We start from the raw sequence: 27,148 nt of genomic DNA, 5'->3' as shown, positions 1-27,148 counted from the left end.
CACACCCCCAACGCAGAAGAGAAACCCACCCGCGGCCAACTGACCCCATGCCCCCGAAGCTCCAGAGAACCAGACAAGCAGAAAGAAAGAAGAGAAGAGACACAGATCACTTTCCACATTCCCGCGTGAAGGAAAACCCTCCCACCCCCGCCGCCCCGCTTGTGAGCTCACTCTCCGTCGACAAAGGGACCAATCCTTAATCCGAAACAATGGTCATCGGCCTGCTGGCCATCGCCGCCATCCCCACAGTCATCGGCACCGGGCAGGCGGTCAGCGCCCAGAAGAAGCAGGATGCCACGGCCAAAGAGCAGGCAAAGTTCAGCCTCGGGGCAATAATGACAGTCGACGGGAAGCAGGAGGAGGCCCCTTGCGTCCTCGCCGACAACAAGGCACGTCGTCCACACACTCATCTGTCCATCCATCCATCCATCCACCCCAACCTACACACACACACACACGCCCTCTTTTCCTCATTCCCGCGTCCATCTGCAGCTTTTCCCTGCACGTTCCTACCGTCCTGCTCCCCATTTCCCTGCTTTTCTCTTTCCCCCGTCCCACACACCCGCCCACTTTTCACCCAACCTCGTCCGTGTGTTGGTATGTGTTGTGAGTGTGTAAGTTCTCTCGACTTACACCAGAACAACGCAAACGAGGCACACAACAAATAGAACAAACCTTGTGACAATCCCTCACCTGGTCTAAGACTAGCTAACGCGCGCCCCGCCCACAGCTCTGGCTAAACCACAGCCTGGCGCCGGCCCCCGGGCACAGGTTCTCGGGGTACTACTTCACGTACCCCAGCGAGGAGCAGCACCGCGGGCTCGTCTCGACCATCGCCGAGGACCCGCCCATGCTCAACTGGATCTACGTCGACGCCGACACCCGCTCCGTCCGCCACGGGGGCCGCAAGGACACCGTCGGCCACGTCATAGGGCCGTGGGGGTGGAGCGCGAACGAGAGGCACCTCTCGCTGCGAGGCAGCGAGCTCGGCTTCGTGGCCGCGCTGGAGGACGACGGCAGGTGGGCCGTCTACTGGGACCCGGACGGGAGGCTGCGGCAGGGCTACGAGCCCGGCGAGTGCGTCGAGATATTGCTGCACCGGCAGATGGCGCTAGGCATCGAGAGCGCCTACGTTAGAGACTAGGGTAAAACATTAAATAAAAAAAAAGCATTAAAAATAACTAAAAGTTGACCAAGTAAAAAAGATGGAACATGGCGTAAAGAGGTAGGGGTGGAGGGGGTGTAAGGAATCGATAATCCGGGGAGGGGGCGCGCCGTCCGAGGAAATCTGCTATAGTCCCCCCCGGTGGGAGCCCTTCTCTCTCCAGCTTGGCCCTGCATGGATCAGATAGTTGGCACTTGTTAGCTTTGCGAGCCTCGTACCTCGTACCGGCCGTCAGTGCATAGCATTTTCCAGCAAGCTCGTGAGCTGGGCGAGCTCAAACCGACTTACAAGAAGCTTGTTTGCCGGGCAGGAAGGTAGGGCAAAAGCTGCGTCATGACTGCATTGGCGGCGCGAGGGCCCCCTTCGAGCGGCGGTGGTGTGAGGCATGCCCCGGGTCGTGATTGGGCGCCGGCGGGCGCCGCGATGAGAAAATCCGACAGGACAAGGGGGGGGATGGGTGTTGGTGTGCGCCTCGATGTTTGTTGGTGGACGCCCTTCCTCGTCCCAAAGGGCGGATCGGGGCCACATCGAGCATGAGACAAGCAAGCAGCGCCCCAGCGGGCCCCATCGAATCCGCCCCCCCTCCGCACGCCCGCTTGGCCCTTTCAACGTCATTCCGGTCCAGAACTCTAGAGACTCGGGTGGGTGTGACGCAAATGCACAACGGGGGGGAGGAGAGGGAAACGGGGAGTTGGGAACATGCTGGGCCCTCACACGCACACACCCCCCCCAGCCCCAAGGGTCCAACATGATCTCATCAGCCGAGACTGGTGTAAGCTTTCCATCCTGTTTTGACCCGTTCCGGATACCGTCCTGAATCACTTATATGTTGCCCTCTCATCCGGCACCGAGAGCAGTCGAAAGAAACTCTGAAGAAGACATCCCAAAACTCACCGGTAGAATTCCAAGAAGCCATAATACCCCTACTCCCTCCTTCCATCACTCGACGGAAAAGCCCTTCCCATTAGCCTATCTTTGAATTTCTTCATTCAGTAGAATACCAGCTTCCCAACATTCACAATGGCATCCCCCCGCGAGAAGAACCAAACAAAGTACGCCTCGGACGACGAGACCTCTGAGGCGCCCAGCGAGCAGCCCCAGGAGAGGCCCCAGCGCCGCCAGAACCGCAACAAGGGCAGGCAAATGCAGAGGCGCCAGCAGAGCGGCCCCCTCGACCAGGTCGGAGGTGTCGGCGACGTTGGCAACATTGGCAACGGCGTGCAAAACACACTAGGCAACGTTGCCGGTGGTGCCCTGCAACAGCAGGGCGGCGGCGGCGGCGACAAGAGCGACACCCTCCGGTTGCGCCTGGACCTCAACCTCGACATTGAAATCACGCTGAAGGCGCGCATCCACGGTGACCTTGAGCTGGCTCTCTTGTAAGTAACCAATCCTTCCCCGACTTTCTTTTCTTTCCTTGCCCCAGGTGTTGGCCCCATAACACCCCCCTTCTTCTCTATTTCTCTTCCAACTAGAGAACCCGTTCTGTCCCTTTTCTTACTCGCAGACAAGGACGGGCTAGTTAGGCCAAGTTCATAATGGGCTAATGGGCTTTTCCTCGTCTTTTAATCAGGAACTGAGAGGCGTTTTTTTCCCAGGGACAAATCTTAAACGGAGCTCATTCATTATCGGTCATATTGTGTGTGCGTATTTATTACACGGAGTAGCGGAAATAATCGCGGGGCGAATTGTTTTGCGACAACAGTTTGCTGGAAACGTGCGGGGTCTTATTTTTTTACGTTTTCTTTTTGTCGTCCATGATCGCCCCCCTGCCGTACCAGAAAACGGTTTGGGCCGGCGGGTCGGGACAGGGCAGGGGGAAAGAGAGGAGTTGTCTGTGGACGGATGGGGGCACGCTTTGGTGGCCCGTCTCTGCCCGCGTGTATTATGAAAGATTTGTGCATCATCGACATCATGAGATACGGACGCTATTTCGGGAAATTTTATGGGTATCCTATTCGACGTTAGCCAAAGCATTCTAAACGATTTAAAACGGATGATTTGATTTCCTTGCCATGCATCAAAGTTCACGCGCCACACATGATTGTGACTTGAGGGAAATGGTTGCCTTCAGCAACAAATGTCCAACAACAAAATTCGCTGTCGACACCCAACATTTGGTCGTAAACCAGTGCTCGTTTTGGCATGTGTCGTTGGTTTCAGTATACCATCAGTGCCCTCAGCCCGCTAGCCGCCAACATCGTGTGGAGACAGGCGGTCAAGCCATGTGCTGTGACGTCCGCCGTCAAGCACCCAAAGAGGCGGGTTTGGCGGTGACAGTGGCCATCAAGTGCCGTTCGTAGCGTGCCAATTTCCCACGGCTTAGGCTGCTTTCTCATCCCACGCTTCTGTTTCACGCTTCACTCTCTCGTGCTGTTGATCTCTCGGTGACGGGGGCAAATCACTAATATGACGGGTGGGTCATGCCCACCCTCCCGAGGGAGCAAAACCAGTCTGCATTGCCCATTCCCCCCTAGGGGTGTATAGTGGCTTGCGGGAGGCATATGCCATGAGGGACGCAAGTGGCTGGGCACGTCTTCTCGAAATCGACGGCGCTGGAGGCTACTGCGGGCGAGTCCTCCTGTGCCTTGTTTTCCATGTGTTTCCCCTTCCCGGGGCTAGGCGTAGCGTTAGCCTCTGGGGGGAGAGACGTCGCCTTTTTCCTTTTCCTTTCTTTTCTTTGTCTTTATTTTCCAAGATTTTGACAACTTTTGACGGGATTATGCCAGCATCCTGACTTCATTTTCTGAGTTGTCGAAAATGTTCCCCCTCCTTCCCGCCCCCCCTCTCGCTAGTAATCCAAGGGGAAGCACGAAGAAGGAAAAAAAAAAAAAAAACTTTGCAAAGAAAGAAAATTCATCAGCCACAGCGGCAGCATCCTTTCCTTACCCGTCCAATGTCGACGCGTCGCCGCCGCCACATGATGCGATGTAACTTCGTCTGAGCGACGGGTGTGTGTGGCCCTCCCCGCCGGTCGCCTCAAATGTAACGGTGGAACGGCCCCCGCCTTTGAGCCCCACCGCCATTGCGAATGTCACCCAAACCGTATCCACAGTACCGTCTCGACTCTCTTGGCCCATGGGTCTTGGGTGGGGAACTCGCAAAAACGTTGGACGGACAGGGAAACCGTAGCTGAACGGGTGGCTTGTCCGTCGCATCCCCGGCACAGGCACATCGGGTGAGTAATTTCGATCGTAAAGCCACTGGCTGGCAGGTGGTTGTCTGGTTGTCTGGTTGCCGATCGTCCTGCCACCGTCTCATCTCCCCCGTCCTGGGGGGGCTTTTCCCATGCAAATGTCTGGGAAAGTCATCGAGATCCTCACATAGCGCATCCGTGGCCTCGCCGGCTAAGGCGTCTTCCCGGTACTGTCTCGACAGATCAAGACGGGAGGGGGGACGCGAGACATCTCTGAAGGTTTGGCGAAAGCTGTTCGGGCATGAATGCCAGCGCCCGAAGCTCTGATGAAAAAAGCACGCACACGCCGCTTCTAGGCCTCCCGAGCCACGCATATGAAGATTGCTTGTCTCAGCCGGGTGCTGCCTAGGGCCCTTTCCCCAACAGTCGGTAGGCAGCGAAGCTTCTTCATGGGCCGTCGAGTGAGACCATCATAGCCACCAACCCCCCGAGCGGACTGCCGCCATCGAGCGGCTGGAAAGGAATCGACGCACACTCGTCCGCGCTGCTCTGCCCTGCCTTGCTCCCCCGTACGTGCCCTTCATCAACAATTGACGGCTGGCCGTGCGTCCCGTCTGCGCAGCACCAGCATCAGCCCCAAGAAGCAAGCCCGTCCACGTCCAGTATGCGTGACACGGCCCTTCGCCCATTCAGTCGTCCATGTTTCGGGCAGAAAACAGGCTTTTCCAGATTTGTCGGCCCTTTTGCCCTCCAATCTCATCGCTGTCCCGACGCCATCTTCGGAGTCTTGCCTCGATTCCATTCTGCCATCTTCACCACCCGCCCAAACGATCCTCTCCCCTTGCCTTCTCCCCTGGGCTTCTTTGCTTCCGTTTCCGAGGTACCCGGTGGATACCGTTTTGGAGCCCCTCTCCAGGTGGAGACGTCAGATCTCGGCTCGACAGCTCCTTGATCCCATCATATCCTTGCACGCCACCAGCCTGGCAGGGGACACACGGCGAACCGTCACCCACCACCCCCCGTTCGCCAGTTCTGGAACCTCCCTCCCTCAGGCTTGCCCCAGCATATGTCTCGGTAGAGGATAATCCACACACTTGGTCACCTCATCCACTTGACGTCACGACTAATCAGACCCGACCCCCTCTGCCTTGCACACCTTGCAGAAGCGCTGGCCGCGTCGCGCAAACGACAGCTGATAACCTCCGTCCGCGCGTATCGCTCAAGGGGTGCATCGAGAGAAACGCACTCACCAGCACAGTCTCTCTCCCTCAACCGCCTGATCTTCCCGAAGCAGTGCGATCCGCAGGTGGGTAGCCCAATTCTCCGTTCCTTCTCCCGGCTGGGCTTCCTTGCCACTTCCATTCCCTCTCCTTGATCGCAAGACCCCCCGACTGACGCAGAGCGCTCGTTGTCCCAGCAGAGAACCATCCAATGATGACGGCATCCCCTCCCACTCGACCGACTCCACCCCCAGCTCAGCGCGACGAACCCCAAGGCCCAGTCTCGAAGCATACTGCACAGCACTCTATGCAGAGCTCCGTACCTGCGCGCCCGAAATCCTCCTCGCACACTATGCAGCACACCGAGCCACGGCCTGCGGCTGAGGCCGTCGATCTCGACCATGCGTCTCGGCACGATGAATATGAGGTTGTAGAGGCCGAGGATGGGGAGGCTGCTGGCCCAGAGGGTATCCCACGCAGCAGCAGCGTACGACCTCCTCTGCCCCGTCTGAACTCTCAGTCACGAGCTCCTCCCTCGCCGGCGCCTCGTCCTGAAACCTTTCCACCGCAGCCTCCCCCTCGCCGGAGCAGCAGCGCCGGCACCCCACAGCCGCAGAGGGGCGGGCCCTTACACCTGCAGGGCTCGCGGGAGATACCCATCCCGATGAGGAAATCGTCGACACAGAATCAAGGTGCCCACACGGCACCTACGCCGTCAGCAACCGAGACTGCAGGGAGCCGCACGGACGGAGCAACGCAAGATGCCAAGTCAGCAGCGCCAGAGGAGAACTCAAAGTCTCAAGCCAAACAAGTTCCCCAGGAGAAGAATGCCCCGATCCAGATACCAAAGGTTACCCCTCTGGATTCTGGTCTCACGCTGCCCCCAAACCTTGCTGAGCTAGCGCAAGGTCTGGAGGGCAAGTATGTTGACGAGTTTGGAAACATTTTGGACTGGAACGGACAGGTACTTGGCCGTGTCGAGGGCGACCTGCCGTCCATGATCGGTCGTCCGGTTTCCCCTACGGGCGAGATCTTTAGTGAGGACGGTGAAGTCGTCGGTTATGTAGCGGAGAACGACACCATCCCCCCCACCCCACCGTCCCCTAGGCCTATTGAGGGCATGGGCGATGGTCTCAAGGTGGATCACATGGGCAACATCCTCGACAAGAACAACAATGTTGTCGGCCACTTCGATGGCGCGCCCCTTGCAAAGTCTCTCCAGCAGACGGGCCAGACGGGCAGCTCGGGGCAGTCGAGTGGTGCCCGCCCGGGAAGAGTCCCCGATACACGGACGAACTGTAGTCAATGCAATGCCTCCCAGCCCAAACCATCTGCGACGACTCCCAGCCCGTCGGAGATTTTCATGGATGTCAAGTCGACCAACGACGGCATCCAGCTTATTATCAAGATACCAACGGTGTTTAATGGCGGTGGAATGAATCCTAATATCCACATCGGGACTGGACACTGAGTATTTCAACGGGACCATTTGGATGGGAAGGTCGATCTTGGAGTTCTGGAACAGTTCCATAGATGCTGGCATGCGGCGGCGTTCAGATGGTGGTAGGGACGGACTTGATAGGCTAGGGCTTGAAATCGTAGTTCCAAATACGACTGAATATTTGACAGCGAACGGTGGCCTGGATAACTCGTGCGTCCGAGACCCCCCCATCGACCCGGGCCTGGGCGAGGCTGAAAAGTGGGCAATAGATCGAAAACTCCAAGATGCTAGCGGGCGCATGGACGACTGCGGGTGATTTAGGTGGTGACTGCTGAGCGTGGCGAATAGCACTTCGTTTTTTCATGTTTCGGAGAGCGTCATGACGTTCGTCTTGCATGGTAGTTCAGCCTTCATGAGCTTTGCCAACCCGCAAATCCAAAAGAAAGTGCTGGCGTAACAGCGGATTGGCTGGGGAGGTTCTGACGAATGGATGATGCAGAGCAGGGAGGGCCCTTGAATGCACTAGCCACACCAAATCGCCCGTCTCCAAGAAACAGACCGGGCGATCCAACCCCGGGGGCCAATGACGAGCCCCGGGCTTGGTTTGGCCGTCACACCATCTCCCGAGGAGTGTCTGTCCTCTTCGAGGCCGAGTTGCGTCATGATAGCTGGGATCCAGACCTTCGATTGCTCGGACGAGTGTGGCTTTTGCGTCATGATGGACGCCGGGATAGCTCCCCAGCTTCCTCCCCCCCCATGAAGTCACTCTGTGGCGCGAGCAGGGACCAGAGCTTCGATGAGCTCTCCTCGAGCTTGAGCTTTCCCTCTTGACGTAAGTTCAGGTGCGGCTGTCGAGCTAGAAACTTGATTTGCACCCGAGGATTTGAGGGTATAAGACCTCTGGCCGGCAGGTGTTTGGTAGCGGATTTTGACTTTCCCTCCCCAATTCAAATGCAATCATCTCACGACAATCTACATTATCTAAGATACCCTATTAGCGCTGAGTACAACGAATTTATTTCACAACACGAACAAGAACTACAAAAGTACAAGAACAAGAACAAGAACGACAATATGGCCGGCGCTGCATCAAAATCAGGAAGCAGCATGCCTGGTGGATGGGGAAAGGAGGGCGAGCAGAAGTCCAGTAAGTTTCACGTGAACTCACCTTCTTTACCTTCAATTGACGGTTGTTGACTCTCATAAAGCATACTCGGTCGAGCAAGACATTCAAGACCATGGCGAGAACCTCGTTGCCGGTGTTATCGGCAAGACTGGCGAGGTGGTAGACGAGACTGGTAAGACAGTCGGTAAGGTCACAGAAGGCGAGGCCGGTGATCTCGTCGGCAACGTCGTCACAGCCACCGGCGATATTATTGGCAAGGATGGTGGTATCATCGGCAAGGCTCTCCCTCTTGGCGAGTTGACAGAAGGCCTCACCGGAGGCGACGGCAAGGAGAGTGCCACCTTCAGCATTATGGGCGCCACCAAAGGCGTCAAGGGCATTGTCGACACTGTCGACGGTACTGTCCAAACCGTTAACCGCACATTACCACTTGTCGGCGACCTGACAAAGGGCCTTGGCCTCGGCGAAGGTCAAGGTGGTGTCCTCGGCGGCGTGCTTGGCGGTGAGAAGGGCGAGTCACAAAAGGGGCTCCTCGGAAACACTCTTGGCGGCGTCCTCGGCGGCGGCAAGGATGAGAAGGGATCACAGCAAGACCCTGTCTCTGGTGTTCTCGGAGGTGTCCTCGGTCAAGGCCAGAGCGGTGGCCCTCTCGGCGGCGTTCTCGGCGGATCCCAGCCATTGGAGCGTGACGAATCTGTCACCGACAAGGACGAGAAGCTTACTCAGTTCCTCGCCCAGAAGTCTGAGAACCCTGACGACAAGGCTTCTTTGACAGAGAATGCCAAGCAGAACCTGTTCGAAGTCAACGACAAGACCTCTGAGATCGCACCCGTTGACCTCCAGGATTTGGAGAAGTCTCAACAAGACCCGACCGGTAAGCCCATCTCTGGCGACAATACCCAGACAGAAACTGAAGAATCCCAAGACGATAAGACCGAGCTCACGGAACAATCGACCGTTGACGGCAAGGAAGATGACCTGCAAGAGGTCGATGCCGAACCCATTGAGGAAGAGGAGACTGAAGGCGCTGAGACCGTAAAGGATGATGCGACCGAGAAGGCTGGTACCGCGAGCGATGCTCAGTCTCGCATCCCCGACGATATTGCCACTCTCGACATTCCCGTATCCCAGATCCCCGAAAGCCTGAAGAGCGAATTGCCTGAGGATCTTCAGACAGCCGATATTCCTGTCTCGCAGATTCCTTTCGACGCTCAGTCCAAGCTCCCCGAGGATTTGGTGTCCCAACTACCCGAGGACGTCAAGACCACTACAGACGCTCCCCAGGGAACCACGACTCAAGATTGGGCCAACTCTCAGAACCCTGCGGATCAGGCCGAAGTACCCGAGGATGCGCAAACTGGCGAGCTCGCCAACACTGAAGATGCGCAGGATGCGGCAGTGGACGCTCAGACTGGCGATGTTCCCACCTTGGGCGAGGACGTGCAGACGGATGACATCCCGAAGTCCGAAATTAAGGAAGACATCAAGAGTGTCCTTAGCACTATTCGCTCCGCCATTCCCAGCGACCAAAGGACGGTCACTGTTGCTGGTGACAAGCTTCTCCAGCCATTCGAGAAGTTCCCCGGTGCTGAAATCGACGATGAAGGCAAGGTCATTTTCGACAACGCCTCTATTGGCAGAATTGCCGAGGGCGATGCCGCTGACCTTGCTGGCATGGATATTGACGCCGAGGGCAACGTCCTCAATGAGCGCGGTAGCATCATTGGCAAGGTTGAGCTCAAGTCTGAGGTCGCCGACGAACTGATGAAAGACACTATCGACTACTCCATCCTGAGAGGTGCCAAGGTCAACAAGGCTGGCAACCTGGTCAACGACAAGGGCGAGGCCGTCGGCCGCATCGTTTCCGGTATCCTGAAGCACCTGGTCGGCCGCAAGGCTAACGAGAAGGGAGAGATTTGGAATGATAGCGGCAAGGTCATTGGCACTGCTGAGCCAATCCCCGAGACTGAGCGTGAAGAGCTCAGCGAGCCTGCACCTTTCGAAGACTTCCCCGGCGCCACCGTCGAATCCAACGGCCACGTCCTCTTCAACGGTGAGATTGTTGGACGCGTTGTTGACGGCGACCCGAAGAAGCTCAAGGGCAAAAAGGTTGACGAAGAGGGTGACATTCTTGACAAGAGTGGTAACACCATTGGCAAAGCTGAGCGTTGGGAACCTGAGCCCGAGGCCGAGCCAGAGCCAGAGGCGCCTGTTGACAACTCGGCCCTTGCTGGCAAGCGTGTCAACAAGGCCGGCAACGTCGTCGACAAGGACGGTACCATCTACGGCCGCATCGTTGAGGGAGACGTCAAGCGCCTTATTGGTCGCATGTGCGACAAGGAGGGCAACGTCCGCAGCGAGTCTGGCGACATCATCGGTAGAGCTGAGCTGGTTGCTGAAGGCGACCGTGACGGATTCAAGGAGGGTCCGTTCGCTGAGCTCCCGGGTTGCACCGTTGCTAAGGACGGAACGATTGTCACTCCCTCTGGAGATATTGTTGGTCGTCTTGTACAGGGTGATGCCAAGGTTCTCTTTGGCCGTGCTGTTGACGAGGATGGAGACATTCTTGACCGCAATGGTAACACCTTGGGCAAGGCTGAACGCTGGGAGCCTGAGCCCGAGCCCGAGAGAAAGAAGGGTCCCCTGGAGGGTCGTCGTGTCAACCGTAAGGGCGAGGTTGTTGACGAGGATGGCGATACCCTTGGTAAACTTACTTCTGGCGAGATCAAAGTCTGCGCTGGCAAGGTAATCAACGAGGACAACGACGTTATCGACTCCAAGGACCGTGTTGTCGGACATGTCGAACTCCTTGAGGACATTCCGGAACCCAAGGGACCTTTGGAGGGCAAGCAAGTGAACCGCAAGGGTGAGGTTGTCGATGAGCATGGAAACACGCTCGGCAAACTCACCAGCGGTGAGCTGAGTGTTTGTGCCGGCAAGTTGGTCAACGAGGATGGTGACGTTGTCGACTCCAAGGACCGTGTGATCGGACACGTTTCTCTGCTCGAGGATATTCCTCAGCCCAAGGGTCCTATGGAGGGCCGTCGTGTGAACCGCCAGGGTGAGGTTGTTGACGAGGACGGAAACGTCATTGGCAAGCTCACCACTGGTGAGGTCTCCATTTGTTCCGGCAAGGTTATCAACAGCGACGATGATGTTGTCGACTCTAAGGATCGCGTTGTCGGCCACGTCTCTTTGCTCCAGGATATCCCGGAGGCCGAGCCCGAGGAGCCTGAAGAGACTCCCGAGGAGATTAAGGCCCGCGAGGAGGCTGAAGCTGACCGCAAGTTGGCCAAGTCTCTCGGTGGTCTTATCGAACAAGGTCTCGATCGTATGCGCCCCATCTGCAAGATGATCACTCAGAAGATTGAGAAGGCCGAGCGCACGCCCAAGGACGAGCTCGATGAGGAGCAGCTCGTGAAGGATGTTAAGCCTCTCATCGAAGAGGGTGGCAAGATCCTGACGGAGCTTAACGGCAGTGTCCGTGCTTTGGACCCTGATGGACGTATTCAACAAAACGCCAAGTCCCGAGCTCAGACTCGTGAGGCTTCACCTGAGGAGCATCACCTCGCCGAGGTGCTCAAGGAGGCAAGTTGCTCAACCATGTCGATGCTTTTCTTTTCGCATACTAACCAGCCGTTTCTAGTTGACTGGTTCCATCACTGAGTGTGTCGAGAGCGCCAAGCGCAAGATCGATGACATGCCTCACGCGAAGGAGGAGCTTAACCCTCTCTGGGGTCTTTTGACCGAGCCTCTCTTCCAGATTTTGGCCGCCGTCGGCCTTCTGTTGACAGGTGTTCTCGGCATTGTCGGCCGACTTGTAAGTTTTTCCCGCGTCTTTCTTCTACTTAGTTGCGGTACTAACAATCCATACAGCTTAACGGTCTCGGCCTTGGAAAGCTTGTCGATGGCCTTCTCGGCAGTTTGGGTCTTAACCGTCTGCTTGATGGACTTGGCCTCGGCAGCTTGACTGGTGCTTTGACTGGGCGCAACCAGCGCAAGAAATAAGTTATGAATTTACGACATGATTGCGTTGCAGCGTATTCTGATGGAATATTGTATGATGGATGCGTGTAATTACTGTGGCGAGTCGTATCTCGTGTATTTTATGGATTGTCAAAAATGTTTGGACTCGGTCATGTATGAGTATTAGGATAGTTCAGCGACCAATTTGTATGGCTTTTTCATCAACAATGGGTTGCCTGTGACTCTAATCGACGAAGTGAGCATTAAAACATGGATGTGATGATGTGATTATTGTCTCGTATCGATTGAATGATGACATGTTCCGGAGAGGAGGATGGAAAAAATAGATTGAGAAGTTTGTTGCCAGATGGGATTGCGTCTCAACCGCAAGCAACTTAAAATTGGCTAAATGCGACGTTTCCGGGGAGTTCAGGCAGGGACAACCGGTACCATTGCTGCTTCCTAAAGCCTACCCCATCGTCGCTTTTTTCCTTGCTCCAGGCCATGTGGCTTTCCGTCCCGTCCTCCCAACGGCATCCATCCACGCATGCACAATTCACGGCGGGCAACATGTCGAGCGAATTTCATCCAAGATGTCCCGACACAGCACCACCTTTGTGCTTCCTAGGGCCCGAGAAACCGCCAATGATTTCTGTGCAATTGCGACGAGATGGTGGCCGGCGCGGTACGGCGGCCCTTTCTGGAGGCAGCACCCGTGGTTTATTGCTTTCTGTGCTATTGGCGCCCCTTGTCGATAGTGGGATTGGAGGTTCCCCAACCAAGACGAGATAAATAATGCGTCTTGTAAATTCGGGTCACTCGGGATTCAAGGTTAAGAGAGTAGCACGCGGCGCAGCAACCCATGAACAATAGCCAAGGTCGAGACACCCTGAACGCGCCATTGGCATTTCTTACTTTGGAGTCGCATTCATGACCGGCCGGCAGCCAGGGCATACGGAGTACTGGGAGGGAGAAGAACCACCTCGGTCCCTTTCTCACATGCACGCCAACGATGTGGACTGAAGCCAAGACTGTCCCGTTGGATCCCCCAGCTCCCCTGGCTCGACCGGACCCTTCATCCCACGAGGAACGGCCCCGACTCGCGATGCGTGCCGTAGCCCACCGCGGGTCCTCGAGGCCCTTATTTTAGCGGCACTCTTCAGCGGACGTTCCCCTGTCTGCGAGGCTGATGCGCTAAGAAAACGCCCCCGCCGCCGACTGCAGCTCTGCGGCCGCCGCATTTCCGAGCTTCAGCGCCCACTGGAGCTTCCACAGGGGAGAAGAGCTGCACTGGATGATGTACTGATAAGGTAACGCCGCCTTATCGAGACTTATCCGTCCCCCGCTGGGTCCTTCCTCATCTACCTCACTTTGCTCGCTCACTTACTAAGTACGGCAACCTTCAACGAGCTCAATAGTGACGTCAAGCTCAACCTCACCACCAATACATGCCCGTATGACGGCATCAACAACACAGACTGATGTCAACCGCCGCAACCAGGCATGCCGCCACAAAGCCCTTCCCGCCTCCGACACTCCTCTGCAGCTTCACCCCTCTCCATTGACGCAAGAGCCCCTCCGGAGCTCGAAACCTGCCCCTCCCTGGACGCCCATCGCCAGCTAGCTATTTAATACGAAGCTTCCTGTTCCTCTCTTACACTCATCTCCCTTTGACCAACAAGCTCTCCAACTTCCCTATCACCAACTCAATTCACCCACCCCAATTCTCTAAATCACAAAACACATTCAAAATGCCCGAAGGCCGCCAATCCCCCGCTCCTGAGAACCAGACCGGTGCCCAGCAGCGCGACCCCCCCGCCTCTGGCAAGGGAACTGACGACGCCTCCAACAAGGACACGGCCAACAAGTCCTCGCTCGACGTGAGCTCAGCCCTCCCGCCATCCTTGCTTTAGCCTGGCTAGTCTCTCTAACTTTTGCTTCAGAAACTCACTTCAAACCCCAAGGGTCCCCTCGACGATGCCCTCAAGGAGAAGTTCGCCAAGACCCAGTAAAAATCACAAAAACAACCACAGCGAAGATGACATAGCCCGAGAGCGGAGGATACCACCAGACGAAAGACGTTGGGACGGCCATGATAAGAGCATGAGTAACTACTGAGACGAGTCACGAACTGTGATGCTGTAAAATAGACATTACCAATGCCAAAGTAAATGCATTGACACGAGACATATTCCAAATTATGCTATTGCATTCGTACGAGTGTCCAAAATTTTGGTCAATCAATTTGCTCTATTTCTGAATCTGGACCGAACTCAGACCAAAGTTGCTTTTCGTATCGATCATACATCCAAATCACATTATCCGCATGACTTGTTGTTTAATACCAATGTAACACTCAATGCCCACTGCATGTGCCGACAAACTGACTAGGAAGGATTCGGTAAAATGCTAATCATTCAAATTGATTGAAATCTGTCCAACAGCTATGTAGCACATGTATACCCAAATCTGTTAGGAATTTGGCACATACGTCATTGTCACACAACACTCATAAACAGTTCGTCAATACCATTTTTTTTGCATTGAAAAAAAAAAGACTAGTTACTACCTAGAGTATTGTAACGAAAACCACTTGCGTAGCAGTCATAAACGTCCATGCCTAATGAATCCAGCCAACGCCTACCCTCATATCCTTTTGCAAGCCGTGCCAATTGTGTTGTTGATCTACGACGATGTCTTCTCGTCGGTAGCAGCCGACGGTGTCGACAGAGGCACGGCCGTTGTGGGGTCGGGGTTGGTGGCGGACTTGGTGCCAATAGTCTCGCCAGTGGCGGGGGGGACGGCCTGCTCCTTCTCCTTACCCAAGAACCTCTCGAGGCCGGACGCCTTGTAAGCACTGCCACCGTGCTGCTCCTTCTTCAGGTCCGCGAGGCGGCGAGCCTCGGTGTGGATGTCCTGCACCTGTCTCGAACCGTTCTCGTAGAAGCCAACAATGCGCTTGCCGGTGGGCGAGTTAGTGGCCTTCTCAAAGTACGAGCTGAAGCCGCCAAAGATGCCCTGAGCCTTAGCGGTAATACCGTAAGACTGGTCGGTAGCCTTGGCGCGGTCGGTGGCGTGGTACTTCTGGTCGAAGCCCTGGAGGGTGCTGAAAAAGCGGGTGGAGACGCCGTGCTGCGTGTCGAGCTCGATGGCGCGCTGGAGAGCGGCGTCGCCGACGACGTAGCCATGTGCGAGGTACTCGGCGAAGATGCGGGAGCGGGGCTTCTCCTCCTGGGTGATCTCGTCGGAATCGCGGCTGGCGTTCTCCTTGTGGTGAGGGGCATCGTCGGTGAAGTCGCCGCCGGCGCTGGTGACGGTGATGTGCGAGGTGCCGAGCTGGGTGTTGTTCAAGAGGAGGGCCGTCTTGGCGGCGGTCTCCTTCTCAAAGGTAACGGCGGCATCCTTGGTCTCGCCGGCGGAAGTGACGTCGATGTTTGTGATCTTGCCGCTACAAACACAGTTAGCGGCGGGGTTTCTAGGCGGATTGGCAATTGACGCGGGAATCAGGCCATGGCGGCCGAGGTGCCACGATGCGGAGGAAAGTCACTTACCAAAAGCTGAAGAAATCCTTGATCTCCTTATCTTCGGTCGCCGAGGCGATGTTCTTAACGTGGACGGTGGTGTTGGACATGGTGACGGTGTGTTGAGACTGTGGTTGGCGTTGTTGAGGAAAGTGTGTGAGGGTGAGAGTGCGTGTGGGTGTTTGTGTGTTTGTAGGAGAGAGGTTTGTGGTTGTGAGGGGTATTAACTGGAGACTGGATGGGGTATCAAGGGAGAAAGGGTCATGTACGTCGTCTCGCAGTGTGGATGGGTATTGGAGAAAAGCAACGAGAACAAATGGTATCGAGGGCGGAATCGCGTATGGATGATGGTTTTATGTCGTAGCAAGAGTACGTGTTCTGTGTCTATGGGAAGGCGAGAGAAGCCGATAGATCAGACGAAGGGGTCACCAGGACGCGCTTTTACTTTTGGCCAAGGCAAGGCAGGCGAGAAGGGGCGGCCTCCCCTCCCTCCAGCTCACGGTGACGATGCTTGACGCTGTTGGGACAGGGTCCTCATTGGGGAGGGAGCCACACACGACGCACCACGCACTACGCACCACGCTCAATGACCGTAGCTGGGGCCCTTCGACGGCGGCAAGCAGAGGAGCAGGGGCCAGGTTGGGCTCAGTGCAGGCAGCTCCAAGGGGGGGGCGACTGCCAAAACGTCATCGTCTGCGAATCTGAGGAGCTCATGCCCGGGGTGGGGGTGGCTGAGCCACAGCACGGGCCACAAGTGTCTGGCTAACAGAGCCACAATTCAGCCACGTACCTCTAGCACCCTTTTTTGCAGCACGACTACCTTCACATGCCTCTCATCCAGATGCTAGAAAGCTCCGGAAAACCAGACGACCCTGAGTTCCTTTCCCCCTTCGTCCCAACACACCAGATGACGCGCCTAGCCACCTGCTCGCGTAGACTCTGTGGTACGGATACGACTGCGCAGGTACGACACGTTTGCTACGCTGCATTGCCTTGCTTGCTGCGCGGCCACCAGGACGACGTGGCCTGTGGCTGCCACACCAAGCCTGCATAGAAGAACTCTCGATTCTCGACTCTTACAGATACACTACATTCAACTACCTACCCCTTACCGTCCGTCTCACGAGAAGGGCGCCTCGGTGTCCCGACATCACCGCATCTTCCAATACAAGCACCCGTAGCCCTTTGGCTAATGGCAATGCCCGCAACCACAACAAATTTCCCCGGGGCCTGGCCGCCCATCGCTTTTCACAGGAACACGGGTTTTCTGCCGGCCCCAACGGTCCCCGCGGCCCCTCCGTGTTCCTCATAACTCAACAGCCCCACGCGATCATATCTGACGGTGTCGCCGCCACATCCCCTCGCACGGGTCACCCGGACCATCTCTTCCGCCAGTCGGCTCGTTGAGGTTCGGCATGGCAGCAAGTTTGAGGTGACCGTGTCCGAGAATAAGGAACTCTCGGTTACCATGCAGGTTCCGGCTCGTCGCAGGTACGTCGGCGCTAATTCTGTTGCCAAGTGTCTCGAAGGCTGTTGTTTGACAATGCCTCTGGTTGCAAGACATGGTGTCGATTGAACCTACCGCCGGTGCTGAAGACTTCTTGCGTCGCGAGTGCTCTCCTCGCTTTAGTCCTTCTGCTGTCCACCTACGTTTCATGGCATGTCCGCACCACGTGAATAGGAAACCACTTCACATCCAACACGCGAGGTATAATTTCCTTTTGATTCCAGGCCAAATCGTAGAGCCTCCCTGCCAACGTGGGAAGCTAAGGGTTGGTTTGGTAATGCGGTGGGGTCCTCAATTGGGACACGTTGAAAATACATTCCGTTAGCGTTTTGAATCCTACCAAGGTAAATTCTGGTTTTTTTGTCACGTAAAAATATATCATGAACACAGCTCAGTCCTCTTAAATGCCGAAATATAAGCAAGTTCAATCATTTACCAAACACTGTTATATGAGCTGCATCATTGCGATCGACTGTTCTCGCCACGGCTTGTAAGAAGAAGATGAGGCATGAGGGGTAGGGCCTGAGCGAATCAAAGGACACAGGTTCACATTGGTCAATCACACGCAACTCTAGCACGGAAGGATTTTGAATGGACAAAAATGCATAAATTCGAGGTCCTTAATCTTCGAGCCAGTGAAAAAAGAAGCTAAATACTCTACAACAGCGCGTGATTTTGTCGTCAAATCTGGACTTGGAATGACAAACAGCAATCAGGGGCAGCGGCAGGTATTTCAGGGGCAGGTATTTTAAGGGAGGCTTGTCATATCGCACAACAAAGACATTCCGATTTCCTGTGAATAACAATATCATCTAGGTGAAGCGGATCATGATCAAGTAGGGGCCCGTTGCCATGGAACGACTTGTATGCTCTCGGTTTCTATGATCCGCTATCTGGTAGGTCAAATATGTTTACACCAGGCTGCATCGCACACGCAGTGATTCTCTGATTCCCTTTCATTCCTAGACAATACCCGCATTGTTGTAATAAGCTAACCTGAGCTCCCAATAGTTTTGGTCGTTCAAATGAGTGTCTTGACTTTGGAATGATGGGTTTTGCAGAGTACCAGTCATTTGGTTACACTCCTTTCTCTGTGCATAAAAGCAACAAGAAATGGCCATCGCACTGCTCATCATACTTGAGCTATAAAGGCCCATGCAATATTGATACTGCCCCTTGGCTTTCTTTCTGGGAGCTGGAACCCACCTGATTCAGCACCGCGCCGTCCTATATCAAGGCACAATGAAGACACCCTTCGCCCAGCTTTTCGCCTTGGCCTCGGCAGCTATCACAGGCGTCGAATCACTCACCGTGAGCCAAGGCAACAGCGTTCTTATAACCAATAAACCTTTTTCAGATAAGCGATTGACTGCTATATCAATTACTCTTCAGTATTCCAATGTCAATCAGTTGGGGACATTTTCCGGTAGAACAACAGCCAGTGACCCGTTGCAATCGGGTATTATCCTCACTACGGGCACAGCTTCAGCAGCAGTCCCGGGACAATACCAAGACACTAACTACGGTTACACCCAGGGCAATCCCGGTGTCTCTACCTGTCCCGTCGCGATTAGTATGGAGTATGCGGCGATATCTTACACCTTCGACGTTCCCGCTGGTATAACGTCTCTGTCCATCAGTGTACTTTCAGCAACCCAGGAACCGTACGTCGGCTGCAGACTACACGCAAGTCTGAATGAATTGCTAAATATAATACAGCTCCAATGGCAATAACGACGGGACGGCTTTATTTTTTGACGGCGTACTTATATCATCCGACTCAGCGACGGGATCAGCCTTTAGCCAAACAGGAGCAAGTGCAGGCCTCTCGTATGCTCGTGCGACAACTGTCTCAACCATCAATCTGCCTGTTACTGTTGGATCACATACCATAAAGATTGCAGCATGCGATGCAGTTAATGGCTTGGCCGACACAGCTATATTGCTTGACGTAACAGGAATTCCGCCAGTTGCTCCTCCAGCGCCTGTAATCCTACCTCCGGTATCTTCATCCTCAACGAGCTCCTCGACTACATCTACATCCATCTCCACGTCATCTTCACTCACTTCTTCGGCAACGCCTTCGACAACCTTGTCGACCACCGTGTCAACTACCACTACAACTACGACTTCAACATTGCCGTCGTCGACGACTTTATCAACTACAACTTCGCCGACGCGATCTTCGACCACCCGCTCCTCAGTTTCCATTCCTAGTCCCAGGGCTCCACCCCCGTCGTCTTCAACTGATTCCTCCTCGGATTCTATTTCTATCACCAGCGACTCGAGTTTACTATCAACATCAACTATATCCTCAACATCCACCCCAGTTCTATCAGGTTCAAGTACATCCAGCTCTGCCTCGCCCGTCCCAACGTTGAGCTCAACTACATCTCCGACAAACATCCCCAGCTCTACGTCCTCCGGCAGCACCAGGCCCGCCGGCAGCACTAGTCCCACCTCTTCGACGCAAGCATCGGCCACCAACATACCCTTCATCTCAAGCTTTGTGTTTCTCGGCTGTTTGGGTTCTTCATCTGGATATCCAGGTTTTGAAGAAGTTGGCAGAGACCCTGCAATGACTCCGCAGAGATGCATTGCTCTAGCTCGGGGTCGGAAATATGCAGGAGTATATGATGAGTGAGTGCTGCCACCGTCGTTTCTAGTGTGTAGCTTCGATAAGCTGACAGTTCTTGTAGTACCTGTTATGCCTCCCAGTCTCTTGAAGAAACGGCCCTAGTTGACGCATTTCTTTGCAATATTATGTGCCCGGGCAGTGCCAGTCAGAGATGTGGTGGTTTGATTGCTGCAAACACCAGAGGGCTCCGAGAACGCTCCCGTGTTGAATCATCATTGCTCAAACGCGACGCCCCTAAAAATATTCTGCTTACACTTTACGCCGCAATATCCAACACCACTACCACCGGACCAGGCGTCACCGTTCCCCCGTCGGTTGCGAGCCCGGTATCAGGCCTCCCGGGCGCCGTGGGAAGCACCCTGACCATCACATCTATTGTAACCACGATAGTGTACACAACCATTGACCCGGCACGTCCCACCGCGGTCATCACAGCCGAGCTTTGCACCACGTTGTACTATAAAGATTGCGGCTGTCCGACCCAGATCACGCCAAGTGTCCGCATGAGCACAATGATCGCGTCATGCCATTCTTGCGGCATCGACGGAGCAGACACAATCAAGCTTGTTGTCCCTGATCTGGCAGCTCCTAATCCCGCTCAGATCTTTGTCGGCAGCGCTGGCGCTCCGGTCCAGGGTGTCCAGTCTCAACAACAGGACGTTGCTCCGCAAGCTCCCACAGCTATCCCCTCCAGCGCTCCAGTCCCAAATGCGCCTGGCGGGGTGACTGGCGGGGTGCCTGGGGGAGCACCTGGAGGGGCGCCTGGGGGGGCGCCTGGGGGAGCTCAGGGCGTTGGTTCAACCTTTGTACCTGATGGCTCGCAACCTACTGTCACCCAAGGTCCTGGTAGCGGACCAGCCCAACCACGCCCAGGCAACGTTGTTGTTGCTGGCTCAAGGGGACGGCAGGTTCAGACTGCAGAGGCGTATTTCCTTTCTCTCTTTTTCTGCGTTGCCATTGCCCTTCTCATCAGATAGGAGGTTTGATGACATCGAACATAATTTTAAGTGCAAAAGGTGGGAAACCAATGTATTTATAATGCTTTGATGCGTCATAGCTGCGCCGGAAACCTGCATCAACTCCGGACGAGCATCAGTGCACATATCACTCGGAAATATATGGCCACCACGATAGCTGATGTACAGAACGTAAGCCCGAGATGGTTAGAGTTTATAGAAAATATAATATGATAATAGAGCGATTTCGGCACTCGCAAAAAAAGTCTCCAGATCCAAAAGGCTATTTACCACGAAGTGTATCAACATGTTGTCTGGTGTGACGGTCCTGAACGATTTGATGATGTAATTAAGTCGTCTGCTTGTCATCAGTTGTGCTTGTACGTTGGTTTGCACACCGTATCCCAAGAACTTTCATATCAACAAAGTCATTCCACATTTTCAAATTGAGCAGTACGCAGCAGCATCGGCGTAATTAATATTCTATGTACCCTGGGACCGCCCCCTCCATCTAACAATGCCATTTAGATATGATAGTGGAAGTCCAACTCCCAGTCACCAGTCTTGACCTTGCGCTTGTCTTCAATCTCGCCGCTGGCAATCTTCCTCTTCATTTCGTTGCACCGGCGAATGTAGAACCACTTGGCAACGATCAATAGCTGCGCCACGCCCAGCGCTCCGACGGAAAACGCATTGCCGAGCAGATAGGGTGCCTTGCGGTAGATCTGACCCGCCACGATGCCGGCACAGTTGCCAATGGCCTGTTGCATGCCGATTGCCGTGGCACGGCGGTACTGCGGTGCGACGTTGACGTTGAGCCAGGTCAAGTTGAGACCGGGGCCGTTGTACACGGCCACGGCGCAGAGGAAGGTGCCGAAGAACTTGACGCCGCTGCTTGTCGGGCAGATGATGAGGATGTAGCCGATGATTCCGGGGATGTTGGCCAGGAAGACGAACGGTCCGCGGATCAGCATGCGATCCGATACGTAGGCCGTCCCCAGGAAGGCGAAGGCGCCGAACAAGAAGACCGGGATGCTCAGGTACTGGGCTTCGATGCTGGTGCGGCCCATACTGACGATGATGGAGGGCAGGAAGGTGCTGAAGCCGTAGAGGAGAATATCCTGGCAGAACTGAATGGCGCCGCTGTGTCCCAATGTTAGCACGCGGACTCTTCCCGTCGTTTCTCCCTTCTAGTGCTGCGGCTTACCTGAGATAGAGCTTCGGGTCGCGGAGCTCAATCTTGATCTCCTCCCAGCTGAACTCATCACTGCCCATGTACTGCGCACGCTGCGCGGCTCGGATCTTCATCATCCGCTTTTCCTCGTCGGAGAGGAAGTACGCTTCTGAGGGGTCGTTCGGGAGGCCAAACCACAGAACCGGAGCAATGAGAATGCTGACGACGCCCTCGATGATGAAGACCCACCGCCATCCAGCGTATCCAGCGATTCCGTCCATCTTAAGAAGTGCATAGGCGAGCAAGCCTCCGAAAGCACCCGCGAAAGCCGAGCAAACAAACAAGTACGACACTCTCTTTGCCTGCTCATCTCGCTTGTACACCATGGTCAAATACAAGTTCAGCGCAGGGAACAGACCAGCCTCGCACGCGCCGAGAACCAGACGCACGGCGTAAAGCCCTCCGATGCTGTGGATGAAGCCGGAGAAGACGGTCGAGAGCGACCAGATGACGCATAGACTGGTGAGGAGGACACGCGGGGTGATTCGCTTCATCATGATGGTCCATGGCGGCTCGAAGACGACGTAAGTGGCGTAGAAGATAGAGATGGCTGTCGAGAACTCCTGTGTCGACGCGCCGATATCCTCGGGCATACCCGCCACTTTGACATTGCCGATGTTGGTGCGGTCGAGGAAGCAGGTCAGGTAGACGACCATGATGATGGGCACGAAATACGCATCGAGCTACACCAAAACCAAGCACGGTCAGTTTCTGCTGGAGAACCCACAAAGAGGGAGGGGTCTTGGGATTATCGAACCTTGAGAAGGAGCTTCTTCTCCGCGTTGGCGTCGAGGGACTCAATGGACATCGTGCCATTGTTGGACTCGGTGCGGTCAATGTCGCTTCCCAGCCCCTTTTCCACGGCGGCCCCCGAGGCGTTGTCGGGTGTTGAGATCGAGGCCATGGCTGAAGCGGAAGACCTCAATGCAAAAACTGCAAGCTAGCTTCGGAAACAGATTGATGCAACTCAAGTTGCCTAGTTTATTGAGTATCACTAAATGAAGCGCGTGTCTCTCCTCAGTCTAGAACTTGGGTTAGTAGTCTACGTAGGAAAGCTGGGAAGGGGGTGCCCGTCTTTATCTTCAACCATTATGCCTTGCAATAGTGACAGACTGGATATTACGGCAAGGGATGCAATTGCCTGGGGGTCGCATATCTGCAGCCAAACTCCTTCACAGGCCCGAATAGACGGGCTCGTGGTATCAAACATGACTTCGTGGGGGAATTGCGGAGAATTGGTGCTTGGCTTGGTTCTTGAGTCGACGTATCCAAGGCGAGCGTCAAGATCGGAGGACCTCACCGACCCCTGATACATGGGCGGGGTGGACTTCCCCCACTAACCCATATGATAGCGCAGATAGCGCGGATCCACCGACCAGCCCTCGGGGTGGCACCCCTATCACCCATTCTGAGAAATAGTCTTGGAATAGGACTTAAAGTGCCCGATTCAAGGGACTTTACTTAAAGACTTTGCCAAATGGTTCATATGCTCTATAACATAAGGGCGGCAAGGCCCGTGTTGTCTTTAACCGGCTTGGCTCTTCCCAGAGGTCGCAGCCCCAGCCACCTGACATGATGTCAGGATGATGCCCCCGGGGATGTCGTCCGAAGTATCGGGGAATAACCCGTTGGAGTTTGATCCCTACACATCGGCATTCCGACCGCCCTGCAGAGGCCTGGAAAATGGCCAGATTGGCTGTTAAAGCAAGATAAGCCATACCCACATGAACATTCTTTCGCTGTAAATTATCGCTTGGAACATGTCGCATTATCGTTGAATTGTCCAGTTAAATACGTTATACATCCATCCTATCATCGGCTTGAGTCATGCCAGCCGTCTGTGTCCATTGCGTGAAATCAAAGCTTGCATCCATGGCCGGGTCCGCGAAGCCCTCCTCCCAGAGACCAAAATCCATCACCGTGCTCACGCTCTCATCGTAGAAGGGCTCGCCCAGGGAGCTGTTGTCGATGACGGGGAACGTCACCCGCTCGCCAACTAACCCTCCGCTGGCAGGGTATCGCATCGCCACGAGATTGCCTTGCCCGTCGGCCATGCTGGCTGGTAGCATGGCGACCTGAGTAGAAATATGGCTCGTCGGCATCAGCGACTCAGTCGGCGACAGGCTCATAGGGAATGGGACCATGGATTCGGTTTGGGCATTAGTCCCCGACATGACTGCAGACCGAAGATTGGCAAGCAGCTCGTATCGAGCACCCATGTAACTGTTCCCGCGCTCTCCCATTCCCCGAAGCAGATCAAGTCCGGCGTTCATCGCCAGAATGTTGGACGTGTTCGTAGGGAATGCGACGCAGACCACGACGAGAACAATCGACGCAGAAAAGACATGTTCCCCATCCATGTAACCATATGTAGCTGGGGTTCGAACTGTCAGCTGGAAAACCAGGTGTGCATTAGGGATACACTGCAACTCACCGACGAGATCTCTTTGCGCCGCGACGGTCATCATGTTGATCGTATCCTGCGCTGCACCGATGCACATATCAATGACCCTAACGGTTGTCTGAGACAAGCCCTCTTTCCAGTCCCGCTCCTTTTCACCCGTATCATTACTACTGCGGATTCTTTGCAGCCTTTTCTGGACAACATGGAACAGCAATGGTCTTGCCGTCATATTGATGCACTGGTAGTAGTGGGCGAACGTGCTGACACTCTCACGGCTGATGCTCAGGCGGGCCGGGTCAAAGCGCAGGTCATCTGGCAAGTCACGATTCCATTTGGAAAGGCTCAGAACGATGCCTTGCACTGATGCCATCAAACTCTTTCCAGACTTTGGCGCAGTCTTACTGGTTTTCCGATAAATCGTGTTGTGGATTTCGCCGAGGATTCGGGAAAGCTCAGTGTAATGCCGCAGAACCACGGCAGGGCAGTATTCTGCTTCCGTGGGTAGTCTGGAAGGCAGATCAACCCCTATGTCTTCGTCCTGAATCGTAATGGGATTGCCGGATTTCACCGACAGAATACGATCTAGGCTGTATACCGACCACCAAACCCGCCGTCTATGCTCGCGCGTGGCATCATCCAATGTCGTTGAGTTGGCGTCTTGACCCTGCAATGTATTTGGGGCTGGGCTAAAGCCGATTTCATGATGGAGACCCATTGAGGTGGCCATACGAAGAGCCATCCCCGTATACAGGAACGCAGCATCGCGGCGATTCATATTCTGCATGAAATAGCCTATGAGAGCCAGCGTTTCAACGCAAAGTATGGAACCCTCTTCGTGTGTATCGGGCAATAGATTCAGTGCGTGCGTAAAGTAATCAAAGCCCGGTGGGCCCCTGAAATCAACCCATTGGTTGACTGAGTAAAGTTGTCCGAATGCCAGTATGATCAGGACCTTTGCATAAGAAAGGCATGCTTCTCTGTCAGACGGATCGGGCGGGCCGCGGTATGCCTCCACAAGTAGTTGGTCAAACTTTGCCTTTGGGTCTGTGAAAGCAAAGATTGTGCCAATGTAGGTGTACTGTGCGGCGAATTGCCGTCGCGCAATGTCGATTGGTGGAAGACGTACTTGGGTCCTCGCCTTCTCCCGGCGCGAAGGCAGCGCGCTGGGTTCGTAGAAGTTCGGGTTGGCATCCAAGCTTCCGTCATCACCGTAGAAGCCGGACAAATTCCTAACACTACGGAGGAAATTGTCCGAGTTTCCTGGACCTTTAAAGCTTGTCGATGGTTTGTGGAGGCTGAGTTGGTTGTACGGCTCGAGCAACGAATGAACGTCTTCAAACTCCTCCTCGTGTTCTTCAGCCGGGTTTCGATGAGGTTTCCCAGCAGCTGCGGCTTGAGATTGGCGAAGAAGTGACTCTGGAGAGTGGTTAGCAACCAATCTCTGGCCAGCAGTGGTTTTGGTCTCCATGCATACCATCGTAAGCTTTCGCTTTAGCTTCGAGCTCTCTCAGGTAGCTATTCAACCGGTCAGTCATAGTGTTGAAGAAAGAACCTGATGGTGGGACTGACGACTCTGTGATGGTAATCTTACGAGTTTCCTCGTAGGTGCAGGCCAGGCCGCCATCTCGACATCGTGAACAACTTGGCTTCTCCTTCGAGCACCAAGATCGCCTTTGCCGACAATTGGCACAACTGTTCCACAAGTTTGAGCACTGGTTCTTGGCATTGGGCAAGACGAAAGAGTCAACGCTTACGCCACTGGTCTCGAATTTCCACAATCAACAGTCTGAGACGGGGATGCTGAGCTGGTCGCCATGGTTTTACATGTATTGTGTTGTCTGTCACGCAATCACTTAGGCAGTGGAGAAGATGGCCCCATGGCATGCGGGATGTTGATGGCCGGCGGGACTGTTCTCTACTCCAACCCCAAGATGGAGTTTGTGACAAATAAAAATGTCTTGATGACGGGGCTGTTAACGCGGGGAACGCAGGCTGTTGGAGTTTTTGGCCGTGCACCCTGACTTGATTGCAGCACAGAAGCTCATGGAGCACCGACATGCATCTCGTCTTGGTGTCGGCCTGGAAGATCGGTGTTTATGGGGAATTCTCCACCCTCATCAACGACACCGGAGAGCGGCAGAAAGCCGTTGACATGCTCTCATTACTAGCTACGCAGGGAGTTGCTTTTGCCGATGCATTGACCACTCACCTTACTCACAGGTCCGCCACGGGCATTAGAGTATCTATGCATGTCAGCCGGCCCGGAGTTGATCCGTTATCTGCAACGCTCAGCCAATGAAGGCGATGCGATACCACATCACTGTCGGGGACCCACTCCGACGGTTACAGTCGGACATCTGCCGTCTCTCAACCCCACAGCGCCCTCGCCCACATTCTTCTCCCATCTCGTAATTCCAGCCCAGCATTTACCATCATGCCTTATCAAGTATCGGCCAGAATCCGAAAGGCTATTCGCTGATTCTGAGATCGGGGACCCACTCCGACATGTCTCTCGCCCAGATGCTCTGCTTCGCCCTCCTTCTCCTCGCCGACAGCGTCCGACCAAAGGCCGATATGAATGTTGTACCTAGGAGACGACTTGCTCAGGTGCCGGCCGCATGGACTCGAGTGAGTGAAGCCCGATCCGGAGGTGTTTGACCAACCAGATTGTGCAGAGTAGTGAGGTAAGTTCCTGGGATAGGCGAGCGGGCACCTGATCGCGGCTCCCTTCCGAGTACCCATTTTACCGATCAGACGGGAAATGATTACGCGATCACGACACAGGTAGAGAAGAAGTTATTCTGAATATATACTTTCATCGCCGAACATCGTCG

At 54.8% G+C, this 27,148-nt stretch overlaps 9 protein-coding genes across 9 annotated transcripts; 6 read left to right on the top strand and 3 right to left on the bottom strand.

Annotated features, from left to right (window-relative positions):
- Positions 1 to 209: 209 nt before the first annotated feature.
- Positions 210 to 1,144, top strand: EsH8_X_000432 (uncharacterized protein; the record flags this gene model as incomplete). Its single annotated transcript, XM_083274520.1, has 2 exons — positions 210 to 389; positions 731 to 1,144. 2 exons carry the CDS (start codon positions 210 to 212, stop codon positions 1,142 to 1,144), a joined length of 594 nt encoding a protein of 197 aa, XP_083119912.1.
- A 1,041-nt stretch (positions 1,145 to 2,185) lies between these two features.
- EsH8_X_000431 (uncharacterized protein) lies at positions 2,186 to 2,776 on the top strand (the record flags this gene model as incomplete). Its single annotated transcript, XM_083274519.1, has 2 exons — positions 2,186 to 2,544; positions 2,764 to 2,776. 2 exons carry the CDS (start codon positions 2,186 to 2,188, stop codon positions 2,774 to 2,776), a joined length of 372 nt encoding a protein of 123 aa, XP_083119911.1.
- A 2,224-nt stretch (positions 2,777 to 5,000) lies between these two features.
- On the top strand, positions 5,001 to 6,992 carry EsH8_X_000430 (DUF3659 domain-containing protein; the record flags this gene model as incomplete). Its single annotated transcript, XM_083274518.1, has 2 exons — positions 5,001 to 5,607; positions 5,722 to 6,992. The coding sequence occupies 2 exons, from the start codon at positions 5,001 to 5,003 to the stop codon at positions 6,990 to 6,992; spliced, it is 1,878 nt and encodes a 625-aa protein (XP_083119910.1).
- A 921-nt stretch (positions 6,993 to 7,913) lies between these two features.
- Positions 7,914 to 12,096, top strand: EsH8_X_000429 (DUF3659 domain-containing protein; the record flags this gene model as incomplete). Its single annotated transcript, XM_083274517.1, has 5 exons — positions 7,914 to 8,109; positions 8,171 to 8,962; positions 9,014 to 11,676; positions 11,735 to 11,908; positions 11,965 to 12,096. 5 exons carry the CDS (start codon positions 7,914 to 7,916, stop codon positions 12,094 to 12,096), a joined length of 3,957 nt encoding a protein of 1,318 aa, XP_083119909.1.
- Positions 12,097 to 13,805: 1,709 nt separating this feature from the next.
- On the top strand, positions 13,806 to 14,066 carry EsH8_X_000428 (uncharacterized protein; the record flags this gene model as incomplete). Its single annotated transcript, XM_083274516.1, has 2 exons — positions 13,806 to 13,934; positions 13,998 to 14,066. The coding sequence occupies 2 exons, from the start codon at positions 13,806 to 13,808 to the stop codon at positions 14,064 to 14,066; spliced, it is 198 nt and encodes a 65-aa protein (XP_083119908.1).
- A 673-nt stretch (positions 14,067 to 14,739) lies between these two features.
- EsH8_X_000427 (uncharacterized protein) lies at positions 14,740 to 15,685 on the bottom strand (the record flags this gene model as incomplete). Its single annotated transcript, XM_083274515.1, has 2 exons — positions 14,740 to 15,502; positions 15,606 to 15,685. The coding sequence occupies 2 exons, from the start codon at positions 15,683 to 15,685 to the stop codon at positions 14,740 to 14,742; spliced, it is 843 nt and encodes a 280-aa protein (XP_083119907.1).
- Positions 15,686 to 18,657: 2,972 nt separating this feature from the next.
- Positions 18,658 to 19,299, top strand: EsH8_X_000426 (uncharacterized protein; the record flags this gene model as incomplete). The annotated part of the gene is made up of 3 exons (XM_083274514.1): positions 18,658 to 18,746; positions 18,802 to 18,912; positions 19,053 to 19,299. The coding sequence occupies 3 exons, from the start codon at positions 18,658 to 18,660 to the stop codon at positions 19,297 to 19,299; spliced, it is 447 nt and encodes a 148-aa protein (XP_083119906.1).
- A 1,901-nt stretch (positions 19,300 to 21,200) lies between these two features.
- EsH8_X_000425 (uncharacterized protein) lies at positions 21,201 to 22,814 on the bottom strand (the record flags this gene model as incomplete). The annotated part of the gene is made up of 3 exons (XM_083274513.1): positions 21,201 to 21,819; positions 21,884 to 22,593; positions 22,668 to 22,814. The coding sequence occupies 3 exons, from the start codon at positions 22,812 to 22,814 to the stop codon at positions 21,201 to 21,203; spliced, it is 1,476 nt and encodes a 491-aa protein (XP_083119905.1).
- Positions 22,815 to 23,706: 892 nt separating this feature from the next.
- On the bottom strand, positions 23,707 to 26,130 carry EsH8_X_000424 (Zn(II)2Cys6 transcription factor; the record flags this gene model as incomplete). Its single annotated transcript, XM_083274512.1, has 5 exons — positions 23,707 to 24,284; positions 24,345 to 25,730; positions 25,789 to 25,829; positions 25,884 to 26,006; positions 26,069 to 26,130. The coding sequence occupies 5 exons, from the start codon at positions 26,128 to 26,130 to the stop codon at positions 23,707 to 23,709; spliced, it is 2,190 nt and encodes a 729-aa protein (XP_083119904.1).
- Positions 26,131 to 27,148: the final 1,018 nt, after the last annotated feature.

Source organism: Colletotrichum jinshuiense, chromosome 10, assembly GCF_051148585.1.
Source record: "Colletotrichum jinshuiense chromosome 10, complete sequence".
In the NCBI taxonomy this organism is placed as follows: Eukaryota; Fungi; Ascomycota; class Sordariomycetes; order Glomerellales; family Glomerellaceae; genus Colletotrichum; species Colletotrichum jinshuiense.
Note: the sequence above shows the minus strand (reverse complement) of the source record. Positions and strands in the feature narration are given on the sequence as shown.